Source organism: Penicillium crustosum (assembly GCF_028827405.1).
Source record: "Penicillium crustosum strain IBT 35664 chromosome Unknown utg000005l_segment0_segment0, whole genome shotgun sequence".
NCBI classification, from domain to species: Eukaryota; Fungi; Ascomycota; class Eurotiomycetes; order Eurotiales; family Aspergillaceae; genus Penicillium; species Penicillium crustosum.
The window spans coordinates 2,493,829-2,509,297 of record NW_026623126.1 but is presented as its reverse complement, the minus strand read 5'-3'; the positions used below and the strand labels follow the sequence as shown (position 1 = coordinate 2,509,297).

The 15,469-nt window shown below is 48.2% G+C and overlaps 5 protein-coding genes across 5 annotated transcripts; 1 reads left to right on the top strand and 4 right to left on the bottom strand.

Moving 5' to 3' along the window:
- Positions 1–3,332: 3,332 nt before the first annotated feature.
- N7487_011636 (putative C6 transcription factor) lies at positions 3,333–6,224 on the top strand (the record flags this gene model as incomplete). The annotated part of the gene is made up of 1 exon (XM_056879366.1): positions 3,333–6,224. One exon carries the CDS (start codon positions 3,333–3,335, stop codon positions 6,222–6,224), a length of 2,892 nt encoding a protein of 963 aa, XP_056724685.1.
- Positions 6,225–9,208: 2,984 nt separating this feature from the next.
- Positions 9,209–9,978, bottom strand: N7487_011635 (M35 family metalloendopeptidase; the record flags this gene model as incomplete). Its single annotated transcript, XM_056879365.1, has 2 exons — positions 9,209–9,300; positions 9,366–9,978. The coding sequence occupies 2 exons, from the start codon at positions 9,976–9,978 to the stop codon at positions 9,209–9,211; spliced, it is 705 nt and encodes a 234-aa protein (XP_056724684.1).
- Positions 9,979–11,704: 1,726 nt separating this feature from the next.
- On the bottom strand, positions 11,705–12,087 carry N7487_011634 (uncharacterized protein; the record flags this gene model as incomplete). The annotated part of the gene is made up of 3 exons (XM_056879364.1): positions 11,705–11,765; positions 11,802–11,978; positions 12,080–12,087. The coding sequence occupies 3 exons, from the start codon at positions 12,085–12,087 to the stop codon at positions 11,705–11,707; spliced, it is 246 nt and encodes an 81-aa protein (XP_056724683.1).
- Positions 12,088–12,488: 401 nt separating this feature from the next.
- On the bottom strand, positions 12,489–12,728 carry N7487_011633 (uncharacterized protein; the record flags this gene model as incomplete). The annotated part of the gene is made up of 1 exon (XM_056879363.1): positions 12,489–12,728. The coding sequence occupies one exon, from the start codon at positions 12,726–12,728 to the stop codon at positions 12,489–12,491; it is 240 nt and encodes a 79-aa protein (XP_056724682.1).
- A 1,444-nt stretch (positions 12,729–14,172) lies between these two features.
- N7487_011632 (uncharacterized protein) lies at positions 14,173–15,459 on the bottom strand (the record flags this gene model as incomplete). The annotated part of the gene is made up of 2 exons (XM_056879362.1): positions 14,173–14,177; positions 14,385–15,459. The coding sequence occupies 2 exons, from the start codon at positions 15,457–15,459 to the stop codon at positions 14,173–14,175; spliced, it is 1,080 nt and encodes a 359-aa protein (XP_056724681.1).
- Between the last annotated feature and the right edge of the window lie 10 nt (positions 15,460–15,469).

The following is a 15,469-nucleotide window of genomic DNA, read 5'->3' as shown; positions in this document are numbered from 1 at the left end:
GGAGCAATTATGCTAATTATCACAGTACATTAAGGCACAGTTCTCCGCCATTTAGCCCTCGGGGAATTACCGGGCAAAAAGTCCCATGCACCGGTAGGCTATCCAAATCCGGACTCGGGAGACTCGGTATCCCACCGATGTTCGATGTTCTGACCGAGCCGATGTGGGGAGGCTAGGTTCCTGGTTCTTTTCGAATCCTTTTCGTTTTAACTACGGAGACTCCGGACGGAATAATAGAATCCGGGATCTCCCCGGGTTTTAAATTCCTTTTCTGGAAGCATTTAGCCTGAAAAAAAAAGAAATTAAGACATTGGGCTAGTATCCAACACTAAAATATCATGTTGTGTGTGGTGATATCATGAAATTAGTAGAACCACGTGCCGAATGTCGGCAACTGCTCCGCGCCGAGATGGGACAGGAAAGGAAAATTAAGAAGATTTAATCCCGTCCGTTGGTTTTGGGAAATATTACTTAAAGCCACTATGGCGCTGGAGGCTTTGTATTATGAATTGGATTGGACTAATTTCTTTCTTACTTTTTTTTTTCCAAAACCATACGGGAATCCGGTGCGCGGCACGGGATGTCTCGGATAATATCAAGTTTGGAAAGGCGAGAAGAAAAAGATGGACAAGGAAGTTTCCTTTATTAATTTTTGTCACCTGAGAAGTTACTCCATATGTGGGGTAAATGCCAAGAATGTGGAAAGGACTGAAAGGACAGAAAGGACTGTACGCCGTATGCCGTATGCACAAGTACTCCGTACAGAGTACAGATTACCAATGGGTACGGGGTATGCAATGTTAATCAAGTGTCATGAAAACTGTTCAATTTCCCTTTTAAGCTTCCCCACTACTATCCACCGGGGTACAAAATATAAAGTCGGAGATTTACTGTTGTAAGGGAAAATATTGGGCACATGACTATTGGTGCCCTCTTCTAAGGTTACTATATAATATAAAATACTACTTCGTATAGTCTCGCTTACTAGATGATATATAATTCCATCGAATACTACCTACTCCATACTTTATAAAACTCTTCCTCCCCCCCAAAAAATAGACTCGAACTTCTTACCTAATATAAAGTAAATGCGGGGTTATCCGGGGTCCAATCGCTTGTGCTTCGGAGACCGCGGTCCAATCGCTGAATCGGATGGGGCCGAAATGTGACCGGGGAAAAACTCGGTGTATGAACTTTTCCGATGTGTGACATTCCTGAGCATGTGTATAACCTCGGAACTACACCAGGTTTGGATTCCCATGGATTCCGTAAGGGATGAAACATAAAACCTCTGGATCATGCAGTCGGCCTCGGCCTGTTTGTACTTCTACAAGGATACAAATTGTGGAATTAAGAATAAAAGGATTGTATGGATGGCAGCAGAAGCACGGAGGTAAGGACTGGGTCGAGTCAGTCCAATTCCTTATCCCGTGAAATATGCGTGTTCTTCCGAAGGGATGGCAACTCATTCAACCCTCTGCCGAGCGACCTGATCCCTTCCCCGACTCTTTCACCTGTGACCGGTGGCAAGCGGGGGAAACACAACCAGCCCCCATTGTAGGAACGTCACACGGAGTCCGTCGAATACCGGGTGTGCTAGATGAGAAGGTTCATAGCCGACACCAATCAAGAGGGTAACTTTTCAATGTAACTCCTGTGAGGATCTAGGATCTCGCTTTCTTTGCGGGGAGCTCCGACCAGGGTTGGTCTTGGAAATCGGTGATTGGATGCTTATACCCCCTTCTCCCCCAGATTGATAGGCTGCGTGGATGGCAGGTTATCCATGTTCTGGGGACGAAGCTATACCCGAGGGATCCAAATGGGCCGAGATACCCCTCTTAGGGGGAAAAAAGAAAAGAAAATACCATGTGGGAAGCAAAAGCCTTATGGTCCGGTCCACTGGAATTTCTGGGCAATCCTGTGGAGTTCGGATTTCCGCTCTTTTTTTTTTTCTTATGACTCGCCAATTCTGGATTTCTCGCTGTACTCTCCGAGAATGTTCCCCCCCCCATCTGTGTACACTTTTCTCGCTTGCCTATTCTGGTGTTCCCGACGCGGGAAGAGACGGTGTATGGATTCCCGCCCAGACAAATGCCGATCGGACATCAGCTGCCACGGGGAAGATCTGGTCAATAGCCTAGGTAGAGGGTGAAGGGTACTTTTGTACCCTAGTCGGGATAGAGTTCTAGGCGGGCATGGAACTAGGGTGTACGATATTGTACGTATGATGTCCCAAATCCACCGATCCCCCAGATTTCCTCCTGACGGCCCAATATGGAAAAAAAATGCCGGAAAATGGCCGGAGGACAACCGGCCGGCGAGTGGACGGGTATTGTTATTGCAACTACTTTGAATCTGGATTTGGTCTAGTAGTGAAGACACTGTCCTACTTGACAGACCAGATTGCTTTTTTGTCTTTTTTCTTTTCTTATTTTCGGACCGTGAGCTGACCCGAGTCGGGTAGAGATGCGAAATGACGATCATGAGATCAGAGGTCAGGATTGGGGTATGTTCTCTGGTCTCTCTATGTAGGCCGCACAGGCCTCAGAGTATTATTTCCCGTGCCGAGAAGGTATACAAGGTATATTTATATTAGATGAACGAGGGATTGTAACCTGAGATATGTATTTGTATCTTTATTTTTTCTATATATTTTCTATATGTATATATATGTCTGGTATTTATGTACTTTATACTCCATATAATATATATATATATATATAATTTATAATATTATAATATCCGTATAAGTCCAATACGGAACTAAATCGGCAGGAAAACTGGGGGGCTCCACCTCCACGAAAAAGCGCGTCCTTGCATACTTTGGGTCCTCCGCAATTTCAGCGGCTCTCACACTTTTTTTTCTCTCTCCATTTTCTCCATTTTCTTTTTATTTTTTATTATTTTCCCCATTTTTCCCTTTTTCTGACTTCGTTTGTTTTTCCCTTTCTCTATTTCCCCGGTCGAGAGACATTCCCCGTTCCCTCCCGACTTGTGTTTCTCCCGGTCCGGTGCCCCGACTCTTTGAGTTTCCCCCACACTCCGCCAACTCCGTTATTCTTCTCCCTTGGCCCTTTCCCTCTTTCGTTCTCTTTACTTCCTTTTCCTTTCACATACGCTTGGATAGCTAGTAAGTTCACCCAAGCTACTCCCTAGCATATGCAATGCTAACCGTTCAGAAACAGAACCTCCCTTGGCTTATATCCCCGAGATTCTTCCCCCGCAAAATATAACTTACGTTTGACCCTAATACCGACGGTAAATGGGAGAATTGCGATTGGCACAAATCGACTTGTCGGATATCTGCAGGCCTCGGGTCTATCCAATACATCATGCGGTCCAGTATCGCTTGCGCTCGATGCCGGCGCAGTAAAATTAAGTGCGTCAATGCTGGCATCGATACAACCTGCCGCGCGTGCGAATCATCCGGGCGCGAATGTGTCTACCCAACCCCGGCAATCGGAGTGAGCGCCGCCAAACGAGATCTGGCTACCCTGGCGGAAGGCGAAGATCGAAATGGAGACTGGGATGGCCCCAAACGACATCGTTCACGCAAGGTGGTAGGCATGTCCGGCTCATCGGCTGGTTCCAAGCTTGGTGTGGATGCGCTTGATTCATCGATACTTACAACAAAAGTTTGGGAGGCCGTTTTCGATCTCTTCCAGTCGCATTTTGCAACTCTTCTACCTTTCCTACATCCCGCGACCTTTCTCGGCCAGATTCGACAGCTCTCGTCTCCCGCTCCTCCTCCCGCGACCTTCGATGGACAAGATCCCCGGAATCCCACATACAAGGTGGATCCGTCTTCGTCACTCATTCCGCTGGGGGTACTAGCCCTGACTGCTCGCTTTCACCCTCCGTTGGCCGCAGCTCACTCGCCAGCATCTCCTAGTCATTCTTCGAACCCGCTTGCCGCATCGGAATACTATGCCGCAGCCCTCCGCAGCCGGCTGGCCGGCTTAGATGGCTCCTGCCTCGCTCAACCTGATCTTGCGCGTGTACAGGCGCTATTGATGTTAGCCTTGCACGAGTGGGGGATGTGCCGAGGTAAGAGTGCTTGGGTCTACGTGGGTATGGCCATCCGGCTTGCACAGGCCATGGGTCTGCCATTTGAACTTGAGAATGAATTCCCTGCTCGAGATCCTTCACGCTCGTCCCCCGGTTTCAAAACCGAAGCAGATCATTTTGGTCTGCCGCGGCGTGTAGAGCTCAGGGAGCCGACCTCCGATGATATCATTGCGCAAGAGACCAAACGCCGGACATTCTGGGCCTGTTTCATCCTCGACCGATGCCTCAGCAGTGGAAAGTACCGGCCTCGGATGGTTCGAGTTAAGGAACTCGGAATTCAGCTTCCGAGCGACAATGCTTTTGCTTTCGGCGAGCGGGTTCGAACGGCCCGACTTAACGAACCGACCGTTCGGCGCCCGCAGAGCTTTGGTTCCCAAAGCATGCAAATCCCCAGCATCCGCCAAAGTATAGGAGGCTTTGGCGAAGAAAAGCTTCCAGGGCCTAATGGAACTCCAGATAACAAGCCCTGGTCACCTATCTCTCGCCGCAAGGACTCGAGCGAGGAGGAGGTTGATCGATGGGAGGTTGGCGCCGAGGAGTCGGTCCTCAGTCGAGTTATTCGCATCATTCGTATCTGGGGAAGTATCGCCAAATGGTCTTGTGCCGGCGGTCGACGCACAGAGCAATACCCCCCTTGGCATCCTGAATCTCACTTCGCCTCGCTCCGTCTGCGGCTGAATGAGTTCCAGGATAGTCTTTCTCGCAACCTGCAATATTCCCTGCGAAATACCGACACGCATATCATGTACAAGACCACTCTGGCTTCATATACCGTGATGCATGTTGTCTACTTCCTATCAGTGATTGTCCTTCACCGTGCTTATATCCCATTTCTACCTATCCGCTGCAATGAGCCTTCTGGCCCCCTGGACGAGCCATTGTTCCCTGTCGACAAGGTCAACGGCCCACCTGACGGTTTCTGGCGGGATAGTGCTCGTGAACTCTTCAAGGCAGCGCGTCAGATGATCGACCTTGTGGCTACCTGTCAAGCCCGCGGTGCTCTTGTTGAGAACCCGTTGGTCGGATTTGCCATCTACAATGCCGCTTTTGTTGGTGTTTATGGAACACATTTCCCACACATGGATCCGGATGGATTGATGGGAACCAAGCCGCCCCCTGCTAGCCATGATAGCCACCAGCTCGGTGTCGCACAAGCACGCAAAGCCTTGGATATCATTCGGGAAATGCGGCCTCGTTTGAAGATGGCGACTGGCTGGTTCCGCACTCTGAACCGCCTTCACAGCTACTTCTCCAAAGTCAAGCGTGATTTCCGCCGGGTTTCACGGAATCGCCTGGATAGCATGTCGGATGCCTCTGACCACGGCCTCAATGGGATTCGCCCCCTTCGTGAAGGCGGCGCTGGTGGTGGCCTCGAGGAATTCAAGTTGCTTGAAAAGCTTTTCCTAGACTTTGGAAGCATCGAGGACCACTTGGCAGAGCCTGGGATGGACGATGACAGTATCGCAGTGCCTGCAGCCAGCGAGTCTATGTACGAGCGCACCAACATGAGTGACGCTGGAAGCAACGCCGTCAGGAGTGAAACCGGTGATCCCGGTGACCAGATGCTCGACGGTGCTGGTGGTCGTCGCGAGTCATGGGTTCCAGTCAACAGCCCCGGTCTGTCGCTACCTGGACATGAAGGCGATCGCCGTCCCAGCCTACCACTTCCCAACAGCCGCCAAATGCCATCCGGATCCCCCTACTCTCTTCCATCTCTTCAGCAACATCACCCAGACGGCCCGATGTACACCACTTCATCTCCCAGCTTCCCCTCTCTATCTGCACCTACACAATCCCCCTCCCAGTATTTGACGGCAACAGGCAACCGCCTGAATCCCATCAACACCTGGCTCCCGGCCCGCCCACAGGCCCCTCCCCCGCCGTACTCTCAATCCCTCCCTCCCATCAACGCAGCCGCCTCACACGCCATCCCTGTCCTCCCCCCACCGGGATCCGTCACCCAATTGGCCCCCTCCCCGCCTCTGACCTCAACCGAATTCCCAGACTCAAACTTACTATCAACAAGTCTCGGCGGAGACGATGTCCTCGCTTTCCTAGATGGGTCTGAATGGAGTCAGCTGTCCATGCTCGCGCCTTCTGAGATCGGTATTCCCGCCGGTTGGCTGAGCACGGTCTGGTCTCCATTCAGCCGCTAGAGTTCCCACCAGAGAGCCATTATCTCTGTCGCACCTCTTCGGCCGGCGCCCATCGAAGCAATGGCACCAATCGCCGTGCTTCATTGTATTATTACTCTTTACGACTTATCTCGTCCGTTACGTCTTACGTACTGTACGATCATCTCTTTATCTCTCTCTCTCTCTTTTATCTATGATCGCCGGTGACTCCAAAAAATGGGACATTCAAGCCAGCGGAAAATCCCCTGAGTACCCGAAGGCAGGCGAATTGAACTCCAAATCCAATCATTTCCTTTCCTGGTCTGACCACCCTATGTATCGGTTCAGACCGGGAGTGGAAAACGGGATCACGAAGATTGATTTTCACCTATACCCAGTGCGCGCGACCTCGTCTTTTTTCTTTTTTCTTTTTTGGTTTTTTGATATTGTTTACTTGCCACATGCTTTTTTCTTTGTTTGGGTTATGCAGTTCAAAATGCGCGCAAGGCGTTGCCTGAGGTTTCCAGCCAAGGTGGCCGTGAAACCCGGGTTTGATTATTTATTTACCGTCAAATGGTTTTCCTTTTCTTTATTGATTTGTTTCGAGCGAAATTTGGGATGGCAAGCAAACCTGGCAGTGTGCCCGGGTTTTTTCGACTTTGATCTATTTTCTCCGTGTCGATTCTTATGTTTTTATGTATCCTCTTCCGACCTTTCAAAGGTCGAGGTATGTTTTTTTTTGGAGATGCGTTATGATAGCCTAGGCGTTGAACTTGTCTGTCTTGCACACTGCAATTCTCTTGGGTCAATTTATCTGCCTTTATGGCTGCTTTTGTTACTCTTCATTTGGGGGTTTTTCAACGTAAACCTAATCTAAATTTCGTTGTAAACGTCACTGCTGTAGCCCTGAGCAAATACCGACGAGATACTAGTATCCACATGTGCAGTCGTCGGTTATGTGCGGACCGCGGGTGTTGTTGTTGGACTTTATGCCGTTCCTCGGCTAAATGTTTTTCGTCCGAAGGATGGGATAAATATATAAGACGGATGTCATTAATATCTTGATATCCGCGCCAAGTCTTAAGCGTTAGACCTTCTGTGGTTGTTGCCGGACTATGTACCAATCCCCGAGGTTGGATTCTTAATATTAAATACACGTCATACATCGTCACTATCAAGGATCAGAGGTGACAAAATTAGCTAGCCGACTATTTTCAAAAGTTAGACATAGAAAAGTTTCTTGCACAGAGTGTGCTTTTTTTCGCCGCCTTTATATACACTTGAAAGACATTTAAAAAAATCACCAAAAAGACATCACAAAGCCATAAGCCGCAGACTACTCTTGCTATTTTATACACCAACACCCATCCCATCCCACTTTCTAGAGCAAAAACTAGATAGACTGAATGTAACAAAAATAAAAACATACAACAGTGAGGATTCGCTGGTGGTCACCCACCCAACTACTAACTCACCGGCGTGTGGCTTAAGTACGGCTGAGCGGACGGGAAGCCCTGTTTTCCACACCCTATGGTCGTATGTATCATTTTACGTGCAGGAAAGGATCATAGAATGCGAATATTTGGGCTGTATAAATGGTTCTTGTAAGATCCGATTGAAGTATATATATGTTCCTTGCAATGTCCCTGCTAGGGATTGATTTTCAAATGTATCCAACCCCTTCGTCTTCCTCCACGATAGCCTATACCAGACCATGCTTTTCAATAGTGATATGATGAAGAGTTTCACCCTACTTTAACTTTTTGCACTCGAGGTCGTAAAGGTCGCTCATCTCTTCAAGCATGACTTCGAGGCCTCGCTTCCTTAGGATCGATTTGCTGCCCTTCCTTTGCATCCTTTGCGAAGCTGCACCTGAAACACCACTAGAATAGGTAGCAACTCGGTCAGGCTGCCATTCCGGGCACCGGGACACAGTTAGCAAACTTGTCATCCAGCTTGGCGTAGCTATCACAGCAGTTGTTCTCGTCCACCAATTCCCTAATGGCTTGTCCTACCAGCGCTTGTCCTACCAGTGAGTGCCTCGATATTTGTTTTGTGGGCCCCGATTTGGCGGTCAAACTGGCTGCTGTTTGGATGGCCTCCTGTTGAGGTTCTTGATGGGGAAAGAGGAGAAGAGAGAGTAGGCAATCTGACTGCATTGAAGCTACTGACTGCTGAAGGGGGAAATGAGAAGAAGAGGGAGAAGAAGCTATTTGTAGCTGCCAGTCCTGACAAATAGGATCAGGTGATCCCAATAGTTCTTACTGTTGAGTTGTAAGACTGGCCTCTTCGAAGCGGCATTCTGACAAGGCGGTATAGCAGGTTGCCTTGTGCAAGGCTGGCTGTCAACCCCCGCTTCTATTCGCACTCAATTGCACGTTTTGCCTAGAAGCCTGGCGTTTCTTCTGTTGTACCAACGGCACCAAATCTTGGGGCCCGATATTGACTGGTTGGTGCTTGTCGGTTGGGGACGCCATGGGCATGGACCTTTGGTTTGTCAGCTATCTATTTGTTAGTATCCATGAACGATTATGCTAACTTGTCACTTAGTGTAGAGTTACCGTACCCAGGTCTGTTGTCTGTATTTTATTCCTTTGAGTAGATATATCTCCCGAATGATGGAAGCTGGGAAGACGAAATCCTAATATTAGAGTTGGAAAATGCATATATTATAGTCACACGCTAGCAGCCTATTTGGCTGGTTCACACTACATGGTGGCCCCAATGGGTTACCCAGTAGGTTTTGGGTTGGGTTGGGTTAGGTTTGGGTGAGAGCAGGTTGTGCCGAAGGCGCCTTTCGCAAGCGGGGTTCCTGCATACCTACTCCTGGAGAAATGATACTGAGGATCCAGGATAGGAATATAATTGGCTTGCCGTTGCTCCTTTCCGCACCACAAAGCAACAAAGCCCTAGATTTAGCAAAACCTAATGATAACGAACTAATATGAGACAGTAAAAAGAAATCATATATAATTCCCATAGCATCTATCTAGCAAAATCAGACGATGATGTGTACAAATAGGTATCTAATTACTGTTGTTATTTATGATCTCAGTGACCATCCAATCCGGGAGTTCAACGCCCTTGCTCTCACCAATCTGGCAGTCAAGATCAATGGCTGGATGATGAAGTCGGTTAGCGAGTTGCATGTCATGATGGGCAGGGGAATAAAGCAAAACTCACCACCAGCGTAGAGGTTGTAGGTGTCGGCGTTCAGGATAGCTTGCTCCTTGGGAAGCTCGACGAGGGCGTTGTACTTGTACGCGAAGTCTTGGGTGGGTGGGCTGTAGACGTCGTTTATGTGCGAGAGCTCGTGGACCATGGCGAGGCCCTGATCAGTGCCACCGCAGTCGTCGATCGCGGGTACAATCTTATACCAGTCCGGGCAGTTGACGATCTTGTTGTTGCCAGAGACAGCGTAGGCGAGGACACCGTTGCCGCCACAGTCGCTCTGTGTTGTGCCATTGCCGCAGTTGTAGGTCACTATGCCGCTGCTGAGGTTAGAGGCCTCGTTGGCGATGGCCTCGAAGCGGGCGGCGACCTCCTGGCGGGATGCGGTGTCAGTGGTGCGGAAGTACTCCTCGAAGATACTAGCGTCGCCATTGATAGCGGCGTCAGCGGCGGCCTTGGCGAGAGAGGCGGCGCGTTGAACGGCGGCTTCGACTACGGCCTGTTGGCTGGTAGTGCAGGATTCGAGCTTGAGGCCAGTCTCGCGGCGGCTCATCGGGGTGATTCCATTGGAATAGACAGGGGTCAGCAGCGCAGCTGCGGTGAACAGGGCGAAAGGAAATTGCATTGTAAAGAGCGACTATGGTATCGGCTAAAGAGTGACTGAAAAAAGGGACAAATGGACCTCCTGGTGAGTAGAAGAGAGGAAGAGGTTACTAAGGTATTTATACGACTAACAGATCCATTATCCATGAGGGCTTGGAGTTAATTAGTTCATCTTCTTTCATTCCATCGGCAAGCCTTGTCGTAGGTCTGAATAGATGAAATTAAATGAACCCATGGAGTAACTAAATCTAAATTTAATCTAAATGAATCCATCCTATAAGCGAGGCAATATATACCTAGCCCCTGATGCAGTGGCCAATCAGCATAGTGCTTGTAGTCACCTAAGGTATGACATGGTTTCAACACCCTGTTTCCGAATAAGCGAGTTTTCTTAGCATTTCACAGGCAGAGTCTTTTCCCCCACAGACCCCAGCCAAGATCCAACGAGTCGCACACGAATCCACCCTAGGTAATAGGAGTGTCGAGACTGAATTAGTGGCCCACCGGGCAGCGAGATCCAGGGACGCAAAAAGATTTTGATTCCACTATACACTATTAAGCACCAGCCTCCTACGTCGACTGGAAGCTCATTTTAAGTGGAGACGTGATCGGCGTTCGCCAAGAGATTCAGGGGTACTCTCGGCAATGGACCCCTCCTAGTGCCATCGGCAATTCAACGATGTATCGCAACCTCCTCGGCCCTAAATATATATCAGATGTGATACTAGTGTCAGACATAGGCTTAGGCTGTTGTGGTTTGAGCAGTTAAATGATTCTCATGTTTTTGATTCCGAGAATACTAAGCGGGTAGTTATTAAGAAGATCTCTGCATATTCAAACACAGGCAGAGACTGTTGGGTTCGTCTAACACATATTAGCCAATGATTACAAAATTTAGTACGAAATATGGCCCTAACGTTTCGGAGTGCTGCAGACGGGCATATTTGGTAAGTAAGGAGGAGCTGCTGCAGAAAGGCACGCTCTAATCGTTAGAAGGTTGCGAAAACGTCGTCATTATTATATTCCACACAGCTACGACGCTGCGGTATTTTCGCGGATTTTAGCTCTGTCTTGGCATTGAATGAACTTGGTTCAAGTGCCCAGAAACCAACTCAAACGCTCATGGCCCAATAACCATGTATGGTTGATGATCGGAATTGGCCTTCCATTGATTACCTCGTCAAATAGCACAGTGTACAATTGAGCAGATGGTAAGCGGAAGTGCGAACATCACGCGACTAGGGATGAGAATCCAGTTGAGAATCGCCAGCAAGAAGAAATGGTAAGCGGTAAAGGGAGGATTTTATAGGAGGGGAGGGGGGTTAACGGCGACGCCCTATGCTTGGTGGGAGAGTTGTAGTAATCTCTCGATCTGAGCTTTCGTCGGATTGGTATCCATGGTACCATTCACCCACTTACCGATCCAGTAATACCATGTAGTTAATTTGTTTCTACTTGCAAAGTGAGAGTGGATCTAAATTAAACGTCTTCGTAGGGGTTGGCATTGACGGGAAAATTGTGAGGTGAGAGGCATTTTGGGGGATGGGAAATGTTGTTTTGCGATTCTTGGTTCGTGGTTTGATGAATCATTGGGGAACTTGGATCTCATATTATTCATTTCATCAACCTCAGCTAGCGGGTTGTATGGTTTCGACGACCGATGTTTCCTCTCTGCCTATCCACATTCCTATCATAATTATTTATAATTGGGGCGCGGTCCCCTTGCCCAAGACAGAGTTCCTCCCGGTTCAACCAGCGGCGCCGGCAATCCTCGGGCAATATACCACAGATTCAACGGTCAGAATGTTGCTGATACAGAGCTAATATGGAAACTAAGTGACATACCGCGAGAGCTCCGAACGTCCCCACCAAAACCAAAAGGCGATCAGGTCCCTCAGAAAGAGGAACAGCAAGATAACGCCGCCGATTTTGAGGGCGGTATCTACGCCCTTCTCAGCGGCCATGCGCAGAATCTCCACGACGACTCCATCATCGTTGCCACTGTGGGCGAGGGGAAGTGGGCTAAAAGGACGTGTCAGAAAGAGGTCTGGGAAGACACCTGGAAAGATACCAAACTTACTAGCCAGGGCAGAGCCATAAAAGAAGATAAAAAAACGATTAACAGAGTCATGTTGCTGACAGTACTCATATTTTGAAATGATGCGAACGTGAAGTTCCTACGTGGACTACGAAACCGTTTTGTACATAGGGGAAGGGGGCAATAGCTTACAAGGAAAGTACAAGATTATAATTGTTCGTAGGGAAGGTATGAGCCTGCAGTATGATGTAAGAGCTTAATCAGGTAGGTACATTCATCAAGATACAGCAATATTCATAGGTCGAATTCAGTCAGCGAGTCTTATCACTCTTCTTTGTAGAAGCCTCATCTTTTGCAACCTGCCCATAACTTGCTTCATGGTATATCAATCATATCAAACGGGCTCTCATAGCTATCACCGACAAGCCTCCATATTGAAACTCGCATAATCCGGTGCCTAGGAAGATAGTTTATTTCCTCGCGCCATTGTTCTTTTAACACGTTTGTCTCTTCGTCGCAAATATCAACCCCTCGAGCTCTCCGACAACATCCACATTTAAAAGTGCAATGTCCGACTCCAAGTCCACGTATAGGATCAATCTTGCGGTCAATACAACAGCCACATCCACGAGCACAGCATCCTTGTCGGCTAGCACAATCTTCAACAAGTATACGGTGCATATACCATTTAGGATGCGACCGCCATAGATCAAAGGCTCTTCTTTGATACCCATCTTCTAGACGGGCATAATAATGCCACCACTTTTGCTTTAGAAGCCAGTATTTAGCATTTAAGATACCAAGTCTCTCTTTAGTATCTTTGGTCAAGGCAAGTCCCTCTTTGATAGATATCTCTTCTTGAACAACTTCCCGGATATCTTCCTCTGTAAAGAGAAGCTTATACGAGATAAAAGGAGGCTGAAGGTTGTCTCTTTTGACTTCGGCAAAGTATTGATGCAAGCGGTATCTTTGGAGATTATTTATATCGCCAGATCGTTCAAGGCCGACTTCCCAATGGTTTTTATCACCCCTCAGTGCCCCGTGTGCTTTTCTGTGTGCTCGATTACGGCTCGGCTTTTTCTTACGACGGGGGAAAGAAATCGGCATCTCGGATGTTGGAACGTGTCAACTGAATTTGAGGATGAAGAATGTTTCTTGAGGGTTTGTGCTTGGTCTAATAAAATTGATCGAGAGTGATGTCAACTTACACCTCCGACACCAGAAAGGTTTGACGATGACCTAATTATTTCACATTGAAGCCTTGCTTGATTAGATTTGATCTCAAAGTAAATTCACTCTGGCTAGTAGTCACATATAAGAGTCATGTCGGGGAATTCTAGCAAATGCACAATATTATTGAGCCCCGCTAGCAGCCTAATCTAATGTCACGCACTCTATATGGCTAGCAAGACCTGAATTAATTTGACAGAGCTCATCCCATTGCGTTTGAGGGAAACAATTGTCAGCTTGGCTGTCACTTCTTTGCAGGAAACCCTGGACGCTAGTCCAAGAGGTAGATATAAGTAGTTACAGTCAAACAGAACACAGTTAGTTGATGGGGTAGAGGTAGGAATCAAATCTTAGGACTTGGGGGAAGTAAGAGTGGGATATAGCTTTGCTCGTAGGCTTTTCTAAGGGGAAGAAAAATAGGGAAAGGGAGAGAATGGTAGAGAGAAATATAATTAGCGGTATGATTCATCGATAGGTAAATGAAGACCAGAAGGAAAGCAAGACGACGAATCAATCGAAGGAAATAGAAAAAGATCGGGCCTGAATCTAGTTCGCCAATATTCTACTCTGCCAGCAGTGACTGAAATTATTTGTTGATCTGAAAAGTGCCTTTAGATTCTGCATAATGTATTCGATTAGTTTATATATTATGTCTATGCAGAACTATGCGCCGGATGAAAATAGGGGCGGGGAGCAGCTTGGTGGGAGTTCGTTTATGGATTTGACGGATAGGGAGAATGATGAGTTTGTATACATTTATTGGACTTAGTTGGGGAACGTACAGAGGTACTCAATGGACCTAGACGGGCTATATCAGATACTTAGATGGAAGAAGAGCGGCGAAATATAGGTGAAATATATTGTAGCTACACTTTAGTGTCGCTTTTCTTTTCAAGTCCTTTTCAAATCAAATCCGTGTTATAAATCTGCTGCTCTACAGTTCTCGCATTAACCTGTAAGATAGTCGTTAGCCCTAAGAACATGTGTGACCAAAGACAACTTAGACTTACATGGCGTATTCCCAGATCTGCGACTCTCCGCACACCTAACAAACTCATGCAAGCTCTCGTTTCCTGTGCTAGAACTTTTGAAAAAGAAAAAAGAAAAATCAGCATCACTACACACACTGCCTACAATAGATGCGGGAATGAAGCACTTACTCTGGAGCGTCCTTTCAACCCCAGCGATACCACCGGCACCAAGACCCCAGAACGCCGGTCGCCCAATACCCACTGCCCTCGCACCGAGACACAGCGCTTTCACAACATCTGTCCCGCGTCGAATACCCCCATCGACCATCACGTCCAGCTTCTCTAGAACCTCTGGGCAGTATTTGCGGATTTCGAGTAGGGTGTGAATAGCCGGCGGCGCAGTATCAAGGACACGTCCCCCGTGGTTCGACAAGACAATGCCTTTTACGTGAGCATACGTAGCAGCGACTTCAGCATCCTCGTAGGTCTGAATGCCTTTTATGATTATTGGTAGCGAGGTGTGTTTCGCGAGCCATTGTAACGTAATCTCCCATTCGGCGTCAGAAGCCGCCCCGGAGACCGATGGGATGGCCACTTTGACGTCTGTGCTTGGTTGGGATGACTCTTCTGGTTGAGTTGAAACCTCGGTCTGCGCATCGTCGTATATTTCAGATCCTCTCGGCCCGAGCTCGTGCTTCCCTTGGACGGGCTCATCGACGGTGAGGACAATGCACTTAATCGCGGGCAGCTTATTGATCCTCGCTAGGACAGCCTCGCTTTCAGTGCGATCCGTCTGGACATAAAGCTGGAATCCAAACACCTGCTCAGGTGTGGCTCCCGCGACAATCTCCTCGGGAGTCATCGATGCATTATTCGAGATCATATGCATGGCACCGAACACTCCACACGCGGCTGAAATACCAGCTTCGCCTGTGGGGTGGGCTAACCGGGCCATTGCCATAGGCGATACGAAGATAGGTAGACCGACTCTCTCGCCGATGATTGTCGTCGACAGGTCACATTCTTTGACATTGACGAGGACGCGTGGCCGGAGGAGGATTGAGCGATAGACCTCTTGGTCCAACCTTTTGGAGATCAGGTCTCCAGCGCCCGCGTAGTTGAAGGACCAAGCCTTTTTGCTTATTTGCTTTGTGGCGAGAGATTCAAACTCGTCAAGGCTTTTGAGTGATTCCATTGAGAGTGCCTCCCCATTCTGGGACTTGTTGGCCCGGGTAGGGTGTTCATCTTTGGATATTCTGGTCATTGTGAACGAT